Source organism: Ursus arctos, unplaced genomic scaffold (genome assembly GCF_023065955.2).
Source record: "Ursus arctos isolate Adak ecotype North America unplaced genomic scaffold, UrsArc2.0 scaffold_21, whole genome shotgun sequence".
NCBI lineage: Eukaryota > Metazoa > Chordata > Mammalia > Carnivora > Ursidae > Ursus > Ursus arctos.
The window spans coordinates 8,419,437-8,444,314 of NW_026622886.1; the positions used below are offsets into that span (position 1 = coordinate 8,419,437).

Consider the following 24,878-nt stretch of genomic DNA (forward strand, 5'->3'; position numbering starts at 1 on the left):
CAAGAAGGGAAACCTGGGAAGCCCCGCTGTCCGCAGGGACTGCGATCTACGATCTACGATCTACTCATCGTTAGGGCGCACATCTGGCCATAACAACCACTCCCATCGGTGTTTGTTGGAATAAATGATAAACTGTCACGTTCAGGGGCGCCTGGGTAGCGCAGTCGTTAAGCGTCTGCCTTCGGCTCAGGGCGTGATCCCGGCGTTCCGGGCGTTCCGGGCGTTGTGGGATCGAGTCCCACATCGGGCTCCTCCGCTATGAGCCTGCTTCTTCCTCTCCCACTCCCCCTGCTGTGTTCTCTCTCTCGCTGGCTGTCTCGCTGTCACATAAATAAATAAAAAAATATTTTAAAAAAAATTGTCACGTTCATTCTTTGGAATGTTCTTTTCCGACAGAAAAGTTATTTAATATGCATCCACAAATTCATTCTGAAACACTACAAATGTCCAGTTATATTTATTTAAACCCGTTTCTCGGCTACACACATCTTTTTTCCCTCACTGCTGTGCAAATCACACGCAGATATTCACTACAGCAGCTGGACCGGATCCAGATTCAGTGCGTTTTTCAAGTGCTGAAAATCACTTCCAAAACAAAGGATGACTACATCCCACTAAAAACACTGATTTTAGTTTAGCTTTAAGCGTGGAAGAGGACAAGTAAATATCCAAAAAGTTAAACACTAGAGGGCAGTCTAACTTAACGAGAGAAAAGCGATTTTGGTGTCAGGAGTTTCGAGCCTCGGCGCTTGCCGTCGCCCATCCTGCTGCGGAGCCTACCGCGCCTGTGCGTTGTCTTCCGGAAGGTGGTACTTCAGGCAGCGGGACAGCGCGGCAGCGTCTCTTCAAAGCGGAGCCGGGAGTTTTCGCCACCGTTGTCGCCGCCATGAGTCGCAGCTATAATGATGAGCTGCAGTTCTTGGAAAAGATCAATAAAAACTGCTGGAGAATCAAGAAGGGCTTCGTGCCCAACATGCAGGTGAGGCGGGGAAGCAGGAGCCCGTGGCGGGGCCTTCCCGGGGGCCCGCGGCGCCTCCCTGCCCACCCGGCCCGGCCTCCCCCTCGCCCTCCCCACCCCTGGCTTAGCGCGGGGACCGTCCCCGCTCCCACCCTCCAGCCAGCCCCACCTCCCGGCGGGAAAGGTCCCCAAAGCGGAACGTTCCTGGGGAATCTAAGTGAACGCCAAATTCGCGCTTGCAAAACGTTTTCGCATAGAAGTCTCAAAAAACGCACCATAAGATGTTACATTCCCGAGCTTTAGAGACGTTAGTGGTTTTTTTACACGGTGGCACAGCCAGTCCAGGTTGGAGTTGCTGGGACAGGAACTCCGTTCCTGAGTCATGCTGGCCATCAGGGTGACGTTTACAGACCTTTGTTTGCTGAAGCAAGTTATTAGCATTCACTTTAATAAAACGTTTTTGTCTCTCGCAGCGGTCTAGAGAGTTCACAGGGCAAGGTGGTTTGTTTTTAATACTCACTTCGCTAGGGATGGGTTGGTGACACAGCTTCCTCTAGCCATCTAGTAAGAAGCTCAGCCAGGACTTGATACCCATTTTACTTCTCTTTCCTCTGAGAGAATAATGTATTTCGGATGGAGACTTGGAACCCAGTACCAGGGAGTGAGAAAGTCTGGGTTCACTATTTCTCTTGGGCTTCATTGCCATTTGTGCCTGTTATCGTCCATTAAAGTGAAGAAAACAGTCCTTTGTAAGGTTTGGGGCATATGTTGTTAAATACCTTTTGAGCTCTCTTCAGATGCCCAGTGAATGTACGGGAGGTTTGTGAGTCTTTCTTGGTAAGAGTTCCTGATAGCCACTCCACTCTTTTACTCAGTATCAAAACTTCCTGAGTGTCCCCATGAGCAAAGCTAGACACTGAGAGGAGAAAAAGGCCATGGTCATAAGATTCCTTTTTGCTCTTTTTCGTTTAGCCAGTTTCTGTTTATGGAATCTGGTTCCCTGAATGAAGGAGTAGGAAATAACCATGACATGATGGTCATGATAATACACTGTCAGTGTCTGGTAGTGATTCTGGCTTCACTTTTGATACACTGCTGCTGGTTCTGCCTAGGAGCAAGTCTCATCTTGGCAATAGGCAGTTATGGTTTAACTATTTGTAGGACACTTTACTATCATTTCTCCCCTAAGAGTGGAGACTTGAAATCTCAGTGTACTGCTCTTAAAAAGTTAACAGACCTTTATCCTAAGCTTGAATTGTGTTCCCATTCTTGAGAGATGAATGAATTTCATAATAATTATTGTATCTATCCTCCTTAATCTCCATTCCTCCCGTAAGACTCACATGCTACGCTAAAAATCTCTCTTCCCTAAAACACTCCCCTCCCAACTTTATATCATCTTTGTGTCTCCTGTATATCTCCTGAATGTCTGCAAGCTCCAGTGATGTCCCTTGTCTTTGATGAGCTGGTTCAAACAGGGAACGTCTGTCAAGCCTCCTCAGCCGCTGAGCCACTTCCTCAGTTTCTTCCATAGCACTCCTATCATAGTGCTGGCCTCATTGCACTCTTAATTTTCTAGTCTGGGCTGCATCCTGGGCTGGAAATTCCTCAAAAACAGGACCTTAGGGACGCCTGGGTGGTCTGCCTTCAGCTCAGATCATAATCCAAGGACCCTGGGATCAGGTCCCACATCCGGCTCCCTGCTCAGCCGGGAGCCTGCTTCTCCCTCTGCCTGCCCCCTCCCCTCTCTCTGACAAATGAATGAAATCTTTAAAAAGAAAAAAAAAAAAAAAAAAACAAACAGGATCTTACACATTCCCCTAGTGACCAGTATAGTGCCTAAAGCATAATAAGTCCTCAGTAAATGTTTGGTCAATTGATAAAATGTGGCCCTTAGAAAATTATACTGGAGACATTTTCCTTCAACTGGTGTTGTTTTTCAAGCAGAAGTCCCCTTTCTGATAAAAGAAAGAAATTTGTCTAGGTGATAAGTGTTAAAGTCTTTGCTTCTCCTTCAGTGGGCAGCTCCTTCATAATGTTTGATATCTGATAAAAATGTTCTGGCCTTTGGTGTTACATAATTATATCCTCCATTGCCTTTTGTATTTTTTTGTCAAGCTCCTTTATCCTCTTAAAATTATATAGATTCTAGAACTAGGCACAGAGCTGCGTAGCTACATGTTAAAATTTTTTTTAACTCTTTACCTAAGTATTGATTTGTAAGTCAGCGTAGGACACAATAAAGTGTAATATGCTTTTGTCTTAGGAACAGAAAAAATACACTAAGGTCAGATAACTGCATTTTTATGTTTAGAATCTTTTGATTCATCTGTTTATTAAGACCCACTCATTTTTAGAAGCACAAGAATAGTAGGACTTTTGGCCTTGGTGAGAGCATAGTTGGAAGACCTTTCTTCCTTTCTTTCTTTAAATTTTTTTAAAGTTTTATTTATTTATTTGAGAAAGAGAGACAGAGGGAGCATGAGTGGGGTGAGGGGCTCGATCCCTGGGACCTGGGATCATGACCTGAGCTGAAGGCAGATGCCTAACCGACTGAGCCACCCAGGCCCTCCAGGACTTCTTTATCACACATGCAAAAAATTCCTGTTCAGTTCTTAAATGTGGCTTTAAGAGTAGAAGCATAAACAATTTGTGAACACTGCAAAATACATTTTTAAGACATGTAGAGATAGGAACATCTCGTAGTCTTTGTTAGGAAGTTTTCTGCTTAAGGTAATGAGAAGGTGTTTCATAAAGAATAAAGTAAAATATTATGTACAGTATGTGTATTCTATCCATTGTCTATATGTCATGGGCATGTGCTCATAGTTTTTCCTTTTCGTTGGTACCAGGTTGAAGGAGTTTTCTACGTGAATGATGCTCTGGAAAAATTAATGTTTGAGGAATTAAGGAATGCCTGTCGAGGGGGTGGTAAGTACATTAGAGTTTTACATGTGGCCGTATAAATAGTATCTTCCCTGTGGCATGACAATGGTAACTCAATTATAATTTAAAAATACAAAAGTATTGCCAGGTAATAATCAAGACTTAAATGAGACCAAAAACCTGTTACTTACTTGTGATCACATGGTTAGCCACTTAGCTTTCTAGAAACTCTTTGGAGCTGGGTGGACCTGGTTGGTTTCGCAGCTAACGTAGTAACAAGCTACTATTTATTGTGCACTTGCTGTGTGCCAGGTGCTTTACGTAGATTATCTCATGTAATTCAAAGATGTTGTCTCCATTTTACAGATGTGTAAGGCAAGGCTCAGTGACATTAAGTAGTTTTAATTTGTCCAGTTGCATAGCTTCTCAGTGACAGAGGTGGAACGCACATCCAAGAGTGCCTGATTCCGAAGTCCATATTCTTAACCTGTACACTGATTAGCCTCACTGAACTTCAGTTAATCTCATCTGTAAAGGGGAGTTGGTTACACTTACCTTGCAGAACTGCAGCAGTGTTTAGGGTAAGTGTATAAAGCTCTAATATAATGCTCTAATGGTGATGATAGTATTAAAATGGAACCTGGTTTTAACTCTTTTATTTTTAGCTCCCACCCATCTCCCCACCAGGACATCCTGACTAGCCGAAAATGACACCATGACCGAGTGATAGAGTGGGGCTAGGACCCCATATCCCCTGACTCTCAGTGCAGTGTTGGCCAGCTCTTCTGCATTGCCCTTCTTTGTCACTTAGAGTAAAACCAGTGTTGATTTTTTTTTTTTTTTTTACATCAGCAACATAACGTTTATTAGTTGTTTCACATCTCTCAGTACCGTGTTTGCAGGGAACTTTCTCGTGGTATGCACAGAATGCTGACAGCATGTCTGCGTTTACTCCAGTTGTCCTCGCTACCTTCCTGTGCACGTGCTGCCTCGATGAAGCTCCCTTCCCACTCCACCCCAAATGTCCTCTCCTGTTTTATTGTTCCGGTAGTTCTGACCACTAACCCTTCATTTAATGCAAGCTAGAAACATATGAAGATACTTAATGCTAAAAATCAACTGCATCCGCTTTTCTAATACTGAATTTTTGTCTTCAGGTGTTGGTGGCTTCCTGCCAGCCATGAAGCAAATTGGCAATGTGGCAGCCCTGCCTGGGATTGTTCATGTGAGTCCACGTTCAGAGTTTGAATCATTTATATTTTCTCTTAGTCTCAAAGTTCCCTGAGTGGATGAATCACGAGGCCTAACTGACAGTGGTGTCACTTAGATAGTGACCTTCAAACTTCTAGAAATAACCATGGAGCTTAAAAAAGTAATTGAGTCTGGATAACATCTCAGTTTCTGGTTGTTTTTTGCTAGAACCTGTAAGCATTTGAAAATCTTTGAAGTAGTTTTGTTTTCTTGTTTCTTCATCACAGTACATCATTATTCCTGGGTCACGGGGTACCACCGTTGAAAGTTTCACTCTGGCCACATTCAAGAGGATGATTGGAGAAAGAGTGGACAGAAGTTTAAGGGTTAGATCTGTGGGGAGGGAGAAAGGACAGTTCAGGTGTTGTAGGAGTGATTGGGAAAGGAGGGTGGTGGTGGTAACAGGTAGGCCTGGGAGGTGCAAGTGAGGCCCCCTCCACAGTCTAACATTCAGGTTCCACCATCACAGGAAGGTGTGAAATCCATACAACAGACATTTTTTGAGGTCTTTATACCATTTATTGTGCTGGCACTTGGGAGGAAAAGGAAGAGAAATGGCTTGTGCACATAGGGAGCTCTTAGGTGTCTAGGTGTCTGCATGTGTCTTAAACTTATTTGACCTGCATTCTTCCTTGGTCAGGGCCCTTTTTTAGGCCCCAGATGTAGAAAGTGTACAGTATTCATACCAGCAGATGGATTACATTTGCCTGTGATTGCTTAAACACTAAGGACCTTTTTCCCTTCACTTAGCCTGACATGACCACAATTCGTCCATGTCTAAAGATTGTCTTTAGAATGTAATCCTACTTCGGGGTGTCTGGGTGGCTCAGTTGGTTGAGTATCCAACTCTTGATTTTGGCTCAGGTCATGATCTCAGGGTCACGGGTTGGAGCCCTGCTTTAGGCTCCACACTCAACAGGGAGTCTGCTTAAGATTCTCTCTCTTTCCCCCTCACCCTGCTCTCACTCACTGTCTCTGAAATAATAAATAAATATTTTTTAAAACAATAAATACTTAAAATGTAATACTACTTTAAAGTTAGTATGTTGCCCTCCTATAGCATGTTATACTGAGGCTTTTCTGTTTCCGTTTCTTTAGTTAATGGTCAGACTTTATTAAAAGGGTTTTTTCCCCCCTGTTATTTTTAGGTTTATGATTAGAAGTTTTTATACTTACTTTCCACCAATAGAGAAGGTTTCACAAAAACAGAACCTTCATTTGGGGAAGGCTTCGGCCCCCAGCCCATATGAGAATTAAGGTGGTCTTGTCAGGTTGAGAAAGCTGTATTTCATTTTCTGATTCTCTTTCAGCGATCTATTGGGCTTCCTGATGTCCATTCAGGTTATGGGTTTGCTATTGGGAATATGGCGGCCTTTGATATGAATGACCCCGAAGCAGTGGTATCCCCAGGTAAGGTCACTGTGCACGTCTGCTGTCAGGTGTGAAGCATAGTCCTTCTGAAATAGAGTATGGACGTCTCTCAGTCTCATGGTCTGTCATTTCTTATTCCCTCGTTTACTGAGAGGATTAATTGTGGACACTCAGAGGCTATTAAAATATCAAGTAAATCATACATTTATGGAAAATTATTTGGGCTCCTCCTATATGCCAGGCACTTTTTAGACATTGACTACAAAACATACTGAAACACTTTGCTGGCAAATTATGTGTCTTCTCTGTTTCCCAGTTAATTCTCGGGCATGTTGGAGCTAGTCATGTTAATTCCACGTAGCATTACTGTGAGGAATAAATGAGCTAAGCTATGAAAAGTTACTTAGCACAGAAGCAGGCACTTAGGAAGTACTGGGTAAGCGATTGCCCTCATTATCATCATTACAATTAACTTCTAGTTGTATACATCTTTTCTGCTTTCACTGAAAATATGTCACACCAAAAGCAGTATTTTTGCTTTTAGCGTCTGAAAAAGAAATGAAAGTCTAAATTATATCTTGAGAGTTCTGCCTTTAACAATGGTGGACAAGCTTTTATCAGCTCAGTCCTCTGCCAGGAATAACAAGAAAGACTGGATAAAATTTTTAAAACCAAACAAAAGACGGAAACACATCTGTTTGAAAGCATAGGAAAGTTACTGAAACAGTAAGAATTCATGAGGCAAAGACCAGAGAAAAAGTACAAATACATGAGCCCAGCATTTAGCTGTGTTTTTTCCTGAGGTAATGGCAGATTTCGGTCAGTAAAGATGTCAAATTAACAAATTTGACACCTTGATCGCTAATATATATGTGTGGTGTGTGTGCACACACATCACTGTGCATCCAAGAACTGTAGCATACACATTTTTTTTAAGTGCACACAGAATGTATATCAAAATTGACCACATTGCAGAGCCATTAATTGGGTCTCAAATTTTAAAGCATAGAAATTACAGAACAGGGGCGCCTGGGTGGCACAGCGGTTAAGCGTCTGCCTTCGGCTCAGGGCGTGATCCCGGCGTTCTGGGATCGAGCCCCACATCAGGCTCCTCCGCTATGAGCCTGCTTCTTCCTCTCCCACTCCCCCTGCTTGTGTTCCCTCTCTCGCTGGCTGTCTCTATCTCTGTCAAATAAATAAATAAAAAAATCTTTAAAAAAAAAAAAAAGAAATTACAGAACAGCAGTTTTCAAACTTTTTGGATTGAGGGTCGATCTCAAAGGCTTTTATCAATGTTTACCTTGCCAGAAATCGAGACCGAGAAATGTTTAAAATACTAACATGCAGGGACGTGTTTCATTATGTCCACGTAGCCTTTGGAAAACTTCACTGTGTACTTGAGAGAATAAATTTGAAAGGCTAATACATTAGCATTATTACAGTCAGTCTTAGAGACCTGGAAGCCTCTCTGGACTGCACTCAAGCACCACTGTTATGTATTATCTACCACAGTGTAATTAAGTGGAAAGTCATTAACAACAACAAGGGGGGAAAGCTTATATATTTACAAATTAAGCAGTGTGTGTGTAAGCCATGGGTGAAGAGAGATCATAGTGGGAACTGATCTCACAGAAAATAACTGCGACTGATGATGATAAAAAATATTAGTCTAAAAATTGTCGGTTATTGTTAGTGCCATGCTTGGATCGGAATATATAGCCTGAAATAAATTAGGAAAGAAGAAAGACTGAATTACTAGTGATCTATGCATCCATCTCAAAGTTAGAGAAAGAAAACAAAGTAAACCCAAAAAGACAAAATTAAGGCGTGCCTGGGCGGCTCAAGTCAGTTAAGTGTCTGCCTTCAGTTCAGGTCGTAACCTTGGACTCCTAGGTTCAAGCCCCCGTCATCGGACTCTCTACTCAGCGCCCCCCCCCCCCCCCGCCCCTTCCTTCCCCACTCGTGCTCTCGGCTCGCTCTCTGTCAAATAAAATCTTTAAAAAAATGATCCACAAAAAAAGAAGCATATAATTCACATTTTAATCTCTAGTGTAGATAATACCCATCGTTCATTACCGCCTTCGTGGCCCACAAAGTACCTGTAGTATGTACATTACTTTAAATGTTGATGGCATCAGACTTTACCTACTTTGAGGGCTACTTTAAAAAAATTATCTTTAAAAGAAGAGCTGTCTTTCAAACCCTGTATTAATGGTGAGAAAGCACAGGTAACATTGCCCAGCTACGTGGTTTTGCTAATCTGTGACTACTCTGTTCCGTAGGTGGCGTCGGATTTGACATCAACTGCGGCGTGCGCTTGCTAAGAACCAATTTGGACGAAAGCGATGTCCAGCCTGTGAAGGAGCAGCTTGCCCAAGCTATGTTTGACCACATTCCTGTCGGGGTGGGATCAAAAGGTGTCATCCCCATGAGTGCCAAGTAAGAGGACAAGATTCCAGTACACGGATTGGGAAGGAAAATAACCACATGACCCTCACATTCATACCCAATATAGAATGCTTAGGGGATGGGGATTGTTCAGTCACCTTTAATGAAGTGGTAACGAATTGTTCTTTTATACATGAGGTCCCCCCCCACATTGATTAGAGAGATTAGTCAAGTGATGTTCATTAGAACAACGTTTGACACACGGCAGAATTTATAGTAGAGAAATACCTACTGACAGTTATTGAGCACTTCCCACATGGAAGGCGCTGTGCTATAATATACGTCTGTCCCGTCATTTCATCTCAATAATAACCCTAATGTTATTTCCAATTGACAAGAAAGGAAAGTGAGGTTTAAAGAAATAATAGTAAGCTAATAAGTAAAGTCAGGATTCAAACCAAAGATCCTTTGGCTTCAGAGGCTGTCTTCTGAACCGCCTTTTGTCAGTGAGCCTGTATTTAGCCACGACCTTGCTCTTTGAATGGTAGCCCTGAATGTTGCATATTTAGCGAGGATGTTAAGTATTTCAGCGGTAGAGAATGAAATTGAAGGCCACAGCATAACTGCCTTTTCAATGGCCATTGACAGTACTGTCCTGGCTCCTGCAAAGCTGTGTGTCTAAAACTTTGTGGAACCTGTGCTTAACAAGAATGTTTCTTTGGCATCTTCTGTTTTATCGTTAAAATTCGCATGATTTTTGCATTCTAATTACAAACACGTACATACGTTAATACCAATATGTCTCTAGCCATTAGCTAGTCTGTGGCTTCCCTCCAGCAAAAATACAAAAATAAAAAACTTGGAGTAAACTGATAAACTTGGAGGACCTATGACTTACGTGGTCCCTGACATTGCAACCCTGGTTTGAAAAGCATAAATTCTGAGATCTCCATAAATATTTTAGATAGGAATTCTGTCCTGTATCATAAATAATGTTTGAAATGGGTTATAGTGAGGAGATGACATTGACCATTTAACCTTCCAGATAGTGTGTTGGGAGGGTTGGACCTTAGATGAAGATCAGGGCTGCTTACTTCTAGGAATTTAATGTATGTGCCCCTTCAAAATGCATGTGCACTGAAGCCGTATAGTATTTCTGCAAAGATACCTTAAAATTTATCCTGTGCCACCTGAAGGCATTTACGTAGGTTTATTGTTTGGCTGTAATTTTTCATAAATTATGACTGAAGTTGGGTAGCTGTGGTAAAGTTAGTGCTGGGTGGTGATAGCTGATGACAGTTACAAATTTTCTTTGCCATTCAGAGAGGCAAATTTAATGCAAATAAGATTTGAAGAGTACAAGGGACTGAATAAATGTCTAAAGGACTATAATAATCTCTAATATGGTCCTTACTCTTTTATATCGCAATTTATGTAGCTGCTTTCCTCAAAAAAACTGGAGTTGCAGAGAGCATAAACTTTGCATCTAGCACAGCGCCTGGTACACAGGCGAGAGTAAACAGGCTGTCTCCCTCTGCCCTTTTGAGATGTGGTCATCTCAGCTTTTCCTCTGCCTTGGCTGTGAGATGACCGGACCTTATTATTCCCTCAGAGACTTGGAGGAGGCCTTGGAGATGGGTGTGGACTGGTCCCTGAGGGAAGGCTATGCCTGGGCTGAGGACAAGGAGCACTGTGAGGAGTACGGAAGGATGCTGCAGGCTGACCCCAACAAGGTCTCCGCAAGGGCTAAGAAAAGAGGCCTTCCTCAGGTAACGCTTGGGAGGGGCGACGTGTTCATGGGTGGGGTTCTATGTTTCTGTTGAGGGGGAAATGTCTTCTGTGTAGCAAATACATCCTCAGGTTTTCCACAGTATATCAAAAAGAACACAGATTTGTTTATATTTCATTCTTACTCTTTTAAAAAGCAGTTAGGAACTTGTAGATGTTAATAAAATAAAACAAGATGTGTTGGATTAGAAATGGATGGGAGAAAAATGGGATGTTATTATAAGGCTTAAAAATATACACCCAAATTACATACGTACATACTTGGACAGTGCACAGATTTGGCAGAGTTTTCTGGAGTCTGAGATGAAAAGACATACTTTGTCAGTTCATGGCATCCATGAGATAAGAATATACCACATGTTTGAAATCTACAGCTAATGGCGATGGCTTTGCCATTAATCCACTGTGACTGTGGGCAAGTCTCTTTTGCCTCTCTGAGTCTGGTTTTCTTAATCGAAAATCGGAGTAGTTAAAACTAGGCAGCCTCTAAAGACTCTTCCAGCACTTCTGTGCCGTGGTGCCTAAATCATCTGTTAACTCCAATTACGGGACATATTCTTTCAGTGGTGAATAATGGTAGGTGTCAATGAACTCATAGATGTTTCAAAAATCATTTGAACTTGGACCTTGTGTAAGAGTCAGCATTCACCAGAGTTCATCCCAAAATTTGACCCTTCTGTCCACAACGTTTAAAATGTCCTATTTGGGCCATTTAATGGTGTGAGTTTTGGTTTATGAAGCTTTTAATATGTATTTGTATATACGTCAAGCAGCTAATGATACAATAAACTGCAGGAGCTACCCTGCCATGTTTTTATTGTGTATTGCTTTAAATGCATGAAGCATTTCTGAGGCTTAGAAATTTCTTTGTTATATAAAACACCGTGATTATTTTTTGTTATCAGTTGATTTTACCAATTTGCTTTTTAGTGGATTTTTTAAAAGCGGAATAGAAGCGAGGCACCTGGGTGGCTCAGGCAGTTGAGTGTCCGACTCGGTTTCCGCTCAGGTCACGATCTAATGGGTCATGAGATCAAGTCCCATCTCAGGCTCCCCACTCAGTGGGGAGTTTACTTGAAGACTCGCTCCCTCTTCATCTCTCCCCACTTGTGCATGCACACTGGCGCTCTTTCTCTCTCTCTGAAATCAATCAGTAAACTCTGAAATCAATCAATAAATCATTAAAAGCCAAATAGAAGCTGTTTTATCAGACATTCTTACTTTTGCAGTTGGGAACCCTGGGAGCAGGCAACCACTATGCAGAAATCCAGGTTGTGGATGAGATTTTCAATGAGTACGCAGCTAAGAAAATGGGCATCGACCATAAGGGACAGGTGTGTGTGATGATCCACAGTGGAAGCAGAGGCTTGGGCCACCAAGTAGCCACAGGTATAGTCTGGATCTAATTTTTGACTCAGTGCTCAAACAGGCATTTATGGGGAACCAACTAGAAATTTCAGAGAGAAGACTCGGGATCTATACTGCATGGGTTTTTACTATTTCACATGGTTTTGTCATAGGAGATTAAATACTTCACACATACTATTTCATTTGTACATTTACGACCTATGCAGATGTATCTCACATACTTGTACTGCAAGATTAAGTGTTATAGTAGATTCAGTGATGAAATTGGCAAGGACCTGCCCTCAAATTGTCTCTTTCTTGAAATGAAAAGGTAGTACCTGATAAAATACCATAGAACAGTGTATAGAAAGTGTTTAGGGAAAAGAGTTTGGCAGTGGCGTGGTGAACACATACTGTTTGCAGTTTGGACAGTCACGCACAAAGGACATTCATGACCAAAAGACAACATGAGCAAAAGCAGAAGGCAGGGGATTAGCAACGAGGTCACTTTGGATGATTGATAGGACGTGTGAAAGGATTTATGAATTTATGAGAAGGTATACAGACACATGGAAATTATCATAAACTTTGTGTATGATATAGTTCATCCTTGTGTGTACATTTCATCCTATGGGAATTTAATAATTTGGGCCAGCCTGACCATTGGAATATTTAATCTAGCAAATATATGGAGCACTGACTAGTAATTCTGAACTTTCTACTAAGTACGTCTCTACACTTTGCCATGGATCTGATTTTCCTGCTGTTCTAGCAACTTGTCTCCAACTCTTTTCTGTTAAGTCACTAAAAGATTATTTTTTAAAACCATGATGGTAATAAAATATATCTTACTACTTCACTCATTCATTCCCATGCCAGACAAGGAGAAACGAAGACCGTGTTGTTGCTCTTTGTGTACACCTCATTCCCTTTCCAAGTTCCTGCAGGGAAGGTGTTAGCTTTGTAACCCACATGCTTCGTGTCACACAGCACGACGGAAGATTCTCAGTAACTATGTCTCGACCAAGCAAATAGATGAACTTAGAAACACTTCAAAGGAAATGTTGTATTTTATTTGCTTTTTTAAAAATGGGTTTGAATGTAGCCTATTTTTCTGCAATAAATCTGAATTATAAAGGGAAAAGCGGCCGCTTTAGACCTGCTTCTCTCTTGCCAGATGCACTGGTAGCTATGGAAAAAGCCATGAAGAGAGACAAGATTATAGTCAATGACCGGCAGTTGGCTTGTGCTCGGATCGCTTCCCCAGAGGGTCAGGACTACCTGAAGGGGATGGCAGCAGCTGGGAACTATGCCTGGGTCAACCGCTCCTCCATGACCTTCTTAACCCGTCAGGTACAGTGGAAATTGCTTTTCTGTTACTTGTGAGGAAGTTTAAAACAGAGCCTATAGAATCCAGGTTTCGAAATCTATGTAATAAATACTGGAAATACTGGCAAAGTGTTCAGGCTCTTGATGTCTCCTTAAACCAAGTCAGCAGGGTATCAGTCATGGGGAGTGAGAGACGAAAAGAAGCCAGAATCATTCCTAGAATTTGCCTCGAGCAGCAGATAGGATACAAGTGCATTCACGACGATGAGAAGGCTGAAGAAGAAGCTGTTCTGAAGGGTGGGATCAAGAGTAGCCCAGCAGAGGCACCTGGGTGGCTCAGTCGTTAAGCGTCCGCCTTCAGCTCAGGGCATGATCCCAGGGTCCTGGGATCCAGCCCCACATCGGGCTCCCTGCTCCACTGGGAGCCTGCTTCTTCCTCTCCCACTCCCCTGCTTGTGCTCCCTCTCTCTCTCTGTCTCTCTCTCTGTCAAATAAATAAATAAAATCTTAAAAAAAAAAAAAAAAAAAAGTAGCCCAGCAGCTTTTCAACCAGAGTTGGAATTTATGGAGTGGAATTTGCGATGAGGTGTAAAAGATGGTTTTTGTGTGGAGATTGTCCACCAGTCTTTTATGTGAAGATTAATAATACTGCTATATTTGAGCTCTTCAATCCCTCACTCCCTATAGGAACAGATTAGCTGAAATCAGTTAGGTGAGTTCTGAAGAGCTGGTTCTGGCTGCTTTTAACTTAGGCTTTTCCTCTTAGGCTTTTGCCAAGGTCTTCAACACAACCCCTGATGACTTGGACCTGCACGTGATCTATGACGTTTCTCACAATATTGCCAAAGTAGAGCAGCACGTGGTGGATGGGAAGGAACGGACACTGTTGGTACACAGGAAGGGGTCCACCCGCGCTTTCCCTCCTCACCACCCCCTCATTGCTGTTGATTACCAAGTATGTACTAAGCCATTTGTGGTTTTAAGCTGTGGGGGCATGAGTTGGGTCATTCTAAACATGGGTGAATTTAAACAGAAAGTTAGCAGTTGGGAAAAAATCTGTCCTCCCTGAGAACAGTGATTTCCAGTCTTCCCTGAAGCAGTGAGTCCCCTTCTTCTGCGCCCTCAGTGAGCTGTCTAAAACATCCCGCATGGAGACTCTTTTACCCCATAAAGGTGATCTTTTCAAGGCCTTTGAATGATTGGAAGGCAAGATTAAGATTAAACTCAGTCTGTTCATGTCTCCTCTTCCCTTGGTATGCGGTTGTGGTAGAGGTAGAAGGGCCCTTAGCCTGTTTCCGTTTTCCCTGTGATGAGGAAACCAGAACCTGGAGAGGTCAGGCGCCTTGCCCGGGATGGGTCTTCCTGATGACGCTCCCCAGACATTTGAATTTGGCTTTACCCTTGCAATGTCTGTCTTCTGCTGCCTTCCTGGTCCTCACATTTTTCACTCCCTTCCTCTTCCCTCCTGATTACCCAAGAATTAAAATAATGTCATAGTAATAGTTGTGAAGACAGTGTGTTTAGAGGCCCAGGTTTCTCCCACAGTCTTGCAGTGCAAGAGGAAGTGTAAATCTCTGGCATAAAAAGCTCGTGCTTTCCTAAATTGTAATATGTTTGCTTCGTGTGTGCATCCGCAGCTCACTGGACAGCCGGTGCTCATTGGCGGCACCATGGGCACCTGTAGTTACGTGCTTACTGGCACCGAACAGGGCATGACTGAGACCTTTGGAACAACTTGTCATGGAGCGGTAAGGAAAAGAGAAACTTACTTAGAAATGCTTTGAATCGTCATTTTGCATTTTGACAGGTAAATGTATTTGGGCACCAACAAAGTTGAAGTTTGGATCCATCTTGTCTTGTACCTGAATTTATTCCTATAATATACAATCTGTTTAGTGAACCGACTAAGATCACCTGGTATCTTTTAGTGGAGACCTTGTAAGGCCAGGGACTTTTCCCCATCTCTGCAAGTCCACAAAATCCAGACTGGGAAATTCCCACACTGGCATAATGGATAGAACTTTAACTGACGCAAGTTCATGTCACAGCTTATCTCAGCGATTCACTGGACCTAGTTATTTGCATAATTTGTTCCTTTCTAGGTAGGTCCACTCAAGATTTGGGGGATTTGCACATCAGAGCCCAGGTGTAGATTGCACACCTGTTTCACCATATCATCTCTTATCTTCTAAGCCAGGGATTGGCAAACTTTTTCTGTAAAGCACCAGATGGTAGATATTTTAGGCTTTGGGGCCATCTGGTCTCTGTAGTAGCTGTTCCGTTGTACCACTGTAGTGAAAAAGCAGCCATAGACAATACATAAACCAAGGGAATTACTGTGTTCCAATAAAACTTTATTTGCAAAAACGGGGTAGGGCAGATTTGGCCTACAAACCAGTTTGCCAACCCCTGTTCTGAGCCATGAGAGTGCTTAACTAGCAATGGAGTGGAAAATTGAAACTCTAGAGTACCTTCTCATAGGACACACCCTCACAAATATATTTGAGTCTTCCTTTTTCTCTGATCCTTTATCATTTCCAGACTGCCTCCCAACTCCTCATTTTAAGCCAGTGACCAAAACCAGCACAACATCGCACAACACACATTAGCAACACCTGGAGGCTTTTTTTTTTTTTTAATTGTCACAGTGAGGGAGGGGAGTTTTGCTACTGGCGTCTAGTAGAGGCTAAGGATGCTGCTGAACATTCTACATGACATAGAATTATCTGGCCCAAAACGTCAGTAGTGCTAAGGTTAAGAAACTGTTTTAAATCACAAGGCACAAATTGTTGTGATGACAGACCTGTTTATGATTAAAATCAATTTATTTATATTGAATCGATAATTAATAGTACTCAGAAATACAAAACTACGTCTTTCAATATTGAATGTTTTGTATAGATGGAAATGTTTTCCCGAAGGGTATGATGAGATTTGTAACAAAAGACACTAAGGTTGATAAAACAGAAAAAGATTATTTTCTAACTCTAAAGAAGTCAAGGAAAAGGCATATAATCCCAAAGGTTTAAATAATTGCTGGAGTTGAACATAAATTGTAGCTCAGAATTTGTAAAGTTCATTCCTTTCCTAATCTAGGGCCGTGCATTGTCCCGAGCAAAATCTCGTCGTAATTTAGATTTCCAGGATGTCTTGGACAAACTGGCAGATATGGGAATCGCAATCCGTGTTGCCTCACCCAAACTGGTTATGGAAGAGGTAAGTGAAATTTTGATAAATACTCAGTATAAAACTGTCGGTGACTTATACCACTACACAGAGAGCACAATTTTTGGTATTGCTATCAGATACTGTTGTTTGTTTGTTTTTAAATAACCTCAATAATAATTTATTGTTGTCTTTTGTTTGGCGATTAGTTACAAGGCAAGTCCACAAGAATGATTCTTATCTTTCTTTTTTTTTTTTTAAGATTTTATTTATTTATTAGAGAATGAGCAGGGAGGAGAGGGAGAAGCAAGCTCCCCGCTGAGTAGGGAGCCTGAAGTGGGACTCGATCCCAGGACCCTGGGATCATGACCTGAGCCGAAGGCAGACACTTAACCAACTGAGCCACCCGTTCTTACCTTTCTACATATTAAACTTTAAAAATTGTTTGAGCTGACTCATTTTAACCTTTCTTTTGCGTAGCTATTATATATCTAAATTTGAAAGCAAATTTGAAAAGGCGAGACAACAGTTTTGTTTGATTCACAAGGGAGCCAAGATTTTGTTTAAATCATACATATATACATATTCAAGCTAGAAGCAGCGTAACTTGTTTTAAAAGTTTAAGAAAAAATCATGCAGAAACTGAGTGTCCTAACACACCGTTACCTCCTTTTCTAGGACACTTAATTATCTTTTCCTTTTTTTCCCCTGAATGTTTTTTGTTGTTGTTGTTTTGTTTTTTGTTTTTTGTTTTAACTAATTGTAATCATAGTTTACAAACATTTTGTGGTCCTTTTTTGAATTTCTTTTTCTTCCTTTTTTTCTTTTCCTTTTTTCTCCCCTTTTTTTAAATTTAACGCGTTATGTAATAATATTATTTGTAAGTGTCACTTTCTAATGATTGCCAAATATTCTACCAGCTAAGGACCGTAAGTTTTTGCCCGTATTGGACGTTTAAGTGGCTTCCAAAGTTTTGCTGCTATAAATTAAGCTGTAATGTGTGTCTTCGTGCATGAAGCTTTTTCCCAGCTGTTTTTTTGTTTTGATGTGGTTTGGTTTGGGGTTTTTTTTGGTTTTGGGGTGTTTTTTTAGATTTTCTTTACTTATTTGACAGAGAGGGAGCACAAGCAGAGGGAGCAGCAGGGAGAGGGAGAAGTAGTCTCCCCGCTGAGTAGGGAGCCCGATGCAGGGCTGAAGCCCTATGTGGTGCTTGATCCCTGGGATCATGACCTAAGGCTGAAGGCAGATGCTTAAACGACTAAACCACCAAGGGGCCCCATCCAGCTATTTTTAATAATCAGAATGAAATCCCAAGAGTAGACTTACTGAGTCACAGAGTAAGACAAAGCCTTATTTCTCAATAACAATTTTTTTCTCTGATATTAAGAATAACAACTGTTTATGGGGCGCCTGGGTGGCTCATTTGGTTAAGCATCCAACTCTTGGTTTCAGCTCAGGTCATGATCTCAGGATTGTGAGATTGAGCCTGCCAAAGATTCTTTATTTCTCCGTCTCCCTGCCTCTTCCCCCTTTCCTCCCTAAAAAAAAAAAAAAAAAAGAATAACATCTGTTTCATTAAGAGATTTTGGAAAATGCAAAGAAGAAAGCAAAACATCTAAAATTCCACCAACCAGAGATAACCTCTATTGACGTTTGGTATTTTCTTTATGTGCATGTTTTACATATGATTTTTTCATTCACTCAGAAAGTATTTATACATCTACAGTCAGGTGCTGTTCTAGGTGCTTGGGGTACCGCAGACAACAACACCAACAAACCCTTTCTTGTGAAACTTAGGACATAGTAAAAGATGTAGTGCGTTAGATGACATTAAGTGCTACAAAGTACAAATGGGGCAGGGGTGGGGAAAAGATAGGAAGTGGGTGCAGTTTTAAATAGGGTGTATTAGGGTGATTTGAGTGAAGACCTGAAGGGAATGAGGGAGGGGGCTATGTAGGTATCTAGGGGCAAGCTTTCCAGGCAGAGAGAACAGCCGCGTGCAGAAACCCTAAGGCGAGATTATGCTTGGATGTTGGAGAAATAGCAAGGAGGCCATTGTGACAAGAGGAAGCAAGAGGGACCTGAGGTCAGAGAGAGAGGAACGCCGGATTGTGTGAGTCCTTGCCTTTCCTTTACAGAAGGACTTTTGCTGTTCTTACTGTAAGCGAGGTGATGGGAGGACATTGGAGAATTTTGAGCAGAAGAGTAACATGATCTGGTGCACACTGATGAGAAGAATCTGGAAGAGAAACTGATGATGCAGGAAACAAGGGGGAATTAGTGGGGCAGTGTCCTTGGATAGATGAGAGTGGATGGGATTGGTCTTTGCTAGGAGCTCGGATAATGAATCCTTAACAAAAGGAGAGAAGGTGGGATGCAGGTAGTCAGGGAAGAGATGGTGAGATTTTATGGAGATTCTGTTCTGGTGTTTTTCTCTTTTTTCAGTGTAATAGAAAGTAGTACCAGCAGCTAAGAGTGAGAATGCGGGAGAAGGTATGAGATAACCATTTAAGAGAAAGAGTAATCAACCTGGTGAGATTTTGAGTGGGAGCCAGGACAGCAGCAAGGGCCTGCTTGAGCTAAATTCAGTGATTGGGTGTTTTTCAGCTACATTCAGCTGTACAGGTGCAGGCATAAGATAGACGCTGAGTTAACTTTAACCAGGTTTGCAAGTATGGTGCAGTGGAAGAGAAGCAAGGTTGTTGAGAGTGTTGCAAAGAGATTATATATCCAGCGGGGTTAAAGGATTATTGGAGATGGAGCACAGAGGGAGTGAGCTGGAAACCTAGCTGCGATCACCAGCCTGGCATGCTTGAAACAGAGATTAGGGAGGAGGTGTAATCACTATGACAAGTTCTGGGGTATGGCCCTGGCTGGGAGTGAATGATCAGGGTCAGCATTAAAGGAGCAAAAATCAAGGAACTAGAAGCCAAGATACTGAAAGGGTCCTCTTCCTAGATATTGAAACCATTTGGAATTCTAGCAGGACAGAGTGATAATGAGCCAGGAGCAATAAATCTTCAAGTAATGCTAGGGAGTGCTTCCTGGGCTAGCAAGTAACTGCGACAAGAAGAGGGAGTGAGACATGATGACCAGACTCCCGAGGAGGGTGCATGGTGAATGGTCTGGAAAGAACCAAGATGGACAAGGACACCGTCACCCTTCAGGGCCTAATGACAGGACCCCATTTAGGAGGGAAAATACCTACTACTTCAGAAAATTGGGTCTCCTCGAGGAGATCTGTGTTTCCACAAGAACAGGAAGGTGAAGGGAATGTTCAGAGCTGAAGGGAGCAGGGAGAGGATTCTGCACATGACTCACTGGAAGGAGTCCAGAGGCTGCGGCGTGAAAGTTAGAAATTGGAGGGGTATAGGAGATCAGCTAGCAAGGGGAATGTACAGAGCCCTGCGGGAATCCGCTGGGAGGCCCAAGCAGCTGTGCTGCCACGAACAGGGAGAGACGGTGTGTGTGAGAGGGTCTTGCCGGAAACTCAAATAACAGTGTGCGTGTCCGTGTGTATGCACATAAAGACACACACATACGATGTTAGTAGTACAGATGCATTGAATAACTTTCCCTTATTGTGAAGGTAACAGCTGTGCATTCCAGAAATTTTGACAACTGTGGAAATAAAATCAGAATGGCCTGTGACTACCAACCAAAGATCATTACCACTAATAGGATGATTTGGTACATTTCCTTTCTGTTGGGTATTAGTGTGTGTCTTTTATTCAGTTACATTTACTTCTTTTCCTAGTGGTACAAGTAATGTATGTTCTATGGGGAAATTATGAGACATACAGAAAAAAAAAAAAAAAAACAAGGTGAAAGGGTTTATCTTACTATTCTCTTACCAACATTGAGTTCAGTCTTCATCTTTGTTTGATCCACACGCCAAAAAGAAAACGCAGTATTATTTTAATGTGCATTTCTTTGATCCCACATGAAGTTTAATGCTTTCAAGGATTACATTTTAAGTAGATTTTTACAATGTTTAACTCCTCCCCTTCAGGCTCCTGAGTCCTATAAGAACGTGACAGATGTGGTGAACACCTGCCACGATGCTGGAATCAGCAAGAAGGCCATTAAATTGAGACCGATTGCCGTGATCAAAGGATAGAAAACTGACCGCAGCTACCAAATGCCACTGCCCCTTATGGAATGGAGGTGGACTTGAAACGCTCCTCAGACATCAGACTCGAGACCCGACAGGCTCCAAAGTGCTGTAACTGCCCGTTCCCAAGTGGCTGGCGGGCGGCGGCTGCTCTCAGGAGCCAGGGTTTTAACATTACCTTCCAGGAGGAGTCCCATTGCCCTTATTGGAAAGGGATATATGTGTTTCCTCCCTGATTGTCCCACAGGTTTTAGGAAAATCTACTAGGGGGTGGGGATAGATCAAGATACTGCGTAACTCAGGCCTAGAAGTCTGTAGTCATCAGAATGAACTTCTTTACAGCAAGCCCTGTTTATATTCTGAGAGGTGTCATGAAGAGCGTTCCAGTAAATAAGAAGGTTTTTCAATGTTTCCTTTCCCTCCTCCTCTTGTCAGTTTGCCCATTCATCCACCCATCCACCCCCTTCCCCTGAACCCACCAAAACCCTAAACACCACTGTCACTGGGAAAGTACCCACAGAGTCCTGTCCGGATGTTAGATGAATGGATAATGGGACACGTTGAGGAGGGAACACGTAGGGAGGTGTAGGAATAGGGGTTCAAAAGAGAAAGTAATTTTGCATAGACTTGCTACTTTGCTCATTCTAAATATGAGGCAGTTTTGCCTTACCTGCACGTGGCATCTTTGGGACCTCTCATTAACTAGGCCTGGTCTGGTAAACTGTTCCTGGATGAGGTCTTACACGGCAGCAGCGGAGAACCTGCCCATAATACTGAATATCTTTGTGTTTGTGATTGAATTATTATAAAAACATTAAATGACCACAGCTGTGATGTTAACGGTTGTTCTGTTTGACAGGTTGACTGGTCTGGTGCCATCTAATCAGATTGTGTGTTCTGTACTGTGACACCTGAAGATGTTAGAGTGACAGGTTACTAAGGCCTTTGTGGAGTCCAAACAGCCAGTAACATAGAAAAATCTAATAAAGTTGCAATATGTTGTTTTATCTCGCGCTTAATAGTTTATATCGTAGGACAGTGAGGACACATGCTTGGTTCACTTCGGTTAGCGTTGCTGTTGCCCGAGTTTCTCACAGGTTGCCTTCAGTGACTCCCTCTAAAATATTCTTTCCTAAAACTTACCCTTCAACTTACAATAAAAACCCTCCTTAGAGTATCTTCTAGATGCTGCTGTTCGGAAGGCTGGAGAAGATAGACCGCCTCTGAAAAATGTCTGATATGAGATAACATAGCATGTCTTGACTCCGAGCACCCAGTCATCTAAATATTTTGACGGTAGAGTTTGAAAATAACCAACAAACCAGTTAGGACTCTTAATATAATAATTATAAACTACTTATGCCTTCAGACCAGACCAGCCCCTGTTGTGCACCCATGACTTAAGGATGCAGGTTACCAGTGAACGCTGGAGGGCACTTCAAGATGAGGAACAGACTTCTGGCAGGCGCTAGGTTCTCTAGGGGTGAGCAGTGTTGGAGTGTAGCCCCCCCGCCAGCTGGGCTTGCTTCATGATGTGTCATTTGAAACTAATTCAAAGCAAGGTCCCCTCCCAAAACTAGCTGATGTCAGTGCAAGAAACGCTGTGCATCATCTTAAATACATATGTTGAGTTTTATTAGAAGCTTTGAGAGTTACTCCAGGGAGGTATGAGGAGGAGCAGGTGAAAAGGAGATACAAAGAGAGTGGTTTATGTGGTGGCGTTTCTGCTCTATGAGCTTGTCTGTAGCATTTGCAGTGAACTCGGCCCTATTAATGACCGTAGGAAGTAATGGTTAACATTTTGAGTTCAAAAAGAAAGCTTCAAACATTGTTTTCCTTTTTCTAGAGATGTTATTTTCCCATTTGAGGCAGAAAGCCACTTAAATAATAAATGCTCAAATGAAGCAGACATTACCGGCTGTTTTTATTGCCCCGAGTAACAATCCCCTGGGCCTGTGCGCACACGCACAGCTAGAACACCCTTTGATAAGGCCCCATCTGGCTCTTCAGGCATAAAGAGGAGGCCTTTTCTTTTTTTTAAGATTTTATTTATTTATTTGACAGAGACAGTGAGAGAGGGAGCACACACAAGGGGAGCGTGAGAGGGAGAAAGGCTTCCTGCCAAGCAGGGAGCCCAATGTGGGCCTCGATCCCAGGACCCTGGGATCATGACCTGAGCCGAAGGCAGACGCTAACGGCTGAGCCACCCAGGCGCCTCTAAGGAGAAGTCCTTAACGCTGCACATCTTGGCCCCTTTTTAGGGCCTCTAAAGTCAGTCCATTTATAATTAATATTCTCAAAACCTCACACTGATGATGAGCTGTATCATCCCTGTCGTCAGCACAGGGATGGGAAAACCAGTTGATGAGACGTAAGCAAAATATGAATATTCACTAATTTTCTAATTTGATAACTTTCCTGGAACAGCAAGGAAATGAACGTTTAAATACTGAATTAAATCTTGCAAATCCCATTGTAATCTCCAAATTATACTTCATATAGCCTTCAAAAACTTAAGCACAGAGTAACTAAACATTTTTTTTTTTAGCTTTTCCGATTTTTTTCTGCTTGAGACTGCCAGTTTCCTCGTGTTCATTATAAAGTTTTTCTGTCTCCCATTTCTGAAAATTCCCTGCAGACTTCACCTGCGTTGCTGAGAAATGTACCATTCTTTGTGCTTGGAATTCCAACACACAACTTACAAGCAGCTCGCTCTATACTTATTTCTTACTTACGTCATTCTTTATGCATCTGCTCTAGTACTCGACTATCTGGGATTTTTATTTCCAGAGAGCATGAATTGTGGCCATTGGGATTTGCTGATGATGACAGTGCTATTAATTATCAATCAAGAACGTTGGAGTATGCCAAGGTGTTTTAATAGATCCGGATCTTTAGAAGCTCTTGCCCTAGAACTGGTATGTGATACCTGAAACACCAGCGATCCAAGGAGAGGAGAATGTTATGGGGGAGGGGCGTGTCACAGAAAAGTGAGTGGTGATTTAAGTTGTAGCTTGTGAGTATGTAGTGAATAAACAAAGTGCCAAGCATATAGTAGGTGTTTACATTAAAAATCACCATTCCTGCTCTGTAGTTTACCAGGTGTTTTTACATCCAGTTTGAGTTCTCAATGAGGCGGGAAGGAGGAGTATGTGAGCCATTCACTGGAGTTTAATGAGGTTGGCAAAGTAGGTATTATCCCCTCATAACAAATTAGAATAACAGCCTCAGAAAGGTCCAGCAGCTAGCCCAAGGGCACCCAACTAATGACAGAGGCATAGAGAACTAGGTCTTTTGGCTATCAAGTTTAATGCTGTTTTCCTGGTGTCACGTTACCTCATATAACCATCTTGTGCTGCTTTTCCTATTCCTACAAGAACCAGTCAAGTCCAGTCTGGAACTTGTAATGCTCGGAGCACTCACCAAAATTTCTTTTAGATGGGATTGCTTGGCCTTGCTGAGGCAGGCCGGATTCTGACCACCATTAAGGATCCTGTGATGAACTGTAAAGGTTTTATTCTGTTTGATTAATGTGTGTAAACCAGGCCTCTCCTTTTGCCTTGTTTTATAGTCCGTAAATCAGTAAATTACAGGCAGCCCTCAAAACACCAAGGACCTCCAGGGGCTCGGCACCCTGGAACCATTTGCCCACTTGCAGTGTGTTAGCTTGAGAAGCTCTCCTGGACTTTCCTCAGCTCAGTTGTTACACGTTTCTTTCCCAGAGTGGGAGAACAACTGGAGAGTCAGGCACCAAGACGCTTGACCGGGTCGCTGATGTAGGGACACCCTTTACTCAAGCTCCAGATCCATGTTTTATCAATCAAGTATTTTATTCTTACTGTGAGCCGAGTACTGTTCTCGGTCTTAATGAAGTTCTCACAGATAAAGTCATTTGCTGCCTTCAAGAACTTAGATTGTAGTTGAGAATGTGGAACAGACGCGCATATGTTTAAAACAAAAGCTGCTGAAACAACTGAGGTGTTGACTGATAAGCACAAAGACTACGTGCTTTAGGGAAAGGTCGCTGTATTCGGGCCTGTCTTCCATCACAGCCAAGCTCTTTTACAGGGATGCCTTCACCCTAAGCCTCTGCTTCCTCAGCTCCCATCCCATCCTTGATTCTCCTTCGTCCTGGCTTGTGCCGTTACCATTCCAGTGCAGCTACTCACCAGTCACCAGTTACTTTGCCGTTGCTAATTAGAGGGACCAATTTAGCTTTTATTTACCTTCTGCAGTATTTGAGGCTATTAACCACTCTTGGCACGCTCCTTAAAACGTTTT

General features: G+C 42.4%; 1 protein-coding gene across 1 annotated transcript; it reads left to right on the forward strand.

The window, feature by feature from the left end:
• Positions 1–774: 774 nt before the first annotated feature.
• Positions 775–21,604, forward strand: RTCB (RNA 2',3'-cyclic phosphate and 5'-OH ligase). The gene is made up of 12 exons (XM_026499731.4): positions 775–979; positions 3,811–3,889; positions 5,002–5,069; positions 6,406–6,505; positions 8,749–8,905; positions 10,467–10,623; positions 11,872–12,031; positions 13,167–13,342; positions 14,085–14,273; positions 14,956–15,066; positions 16,415–16,534; positions 20,496–21,604. The coding sequence occupies exons 1-12, from the start codon at positions 887–889 to the stop codon at positions 20,601–20,603; spliced, it is 1,518 nt and encodes a 505-aa protein (XP_026355516.1). The 5' UTR covers positions 775–886; the 3' UTR covers positions 20,604–21,604.
• Positions 21,605–24,878: the final 3,274 nt, after the last annotated feature.

Excerpts from the sequence above, each read along its gene's own strand:
- RTCB (XM_026499731.4), top strand. The coding sequence starts at position 887 with ATGAGTCGCAGCTATAATGATGAGCTGCAGTTCTTGGAAAAGATCAAT. Across the intron at positions 5,070-6,405 it reads CCCTGCCTGGGATTGTTCAT|CGATCTATTGGGCTTCCTGA; the intron begins GTGAGTCCACGT and ends ATTCTCTTTCAG. Across the intron at positions 14,274-14,955 it reads TCATTGCTGTTGATTACCAA|CTCACTGGACAGCCGGTGCT; the intron begins GTATGTACTAAG and ends GTGCATCCGCAG.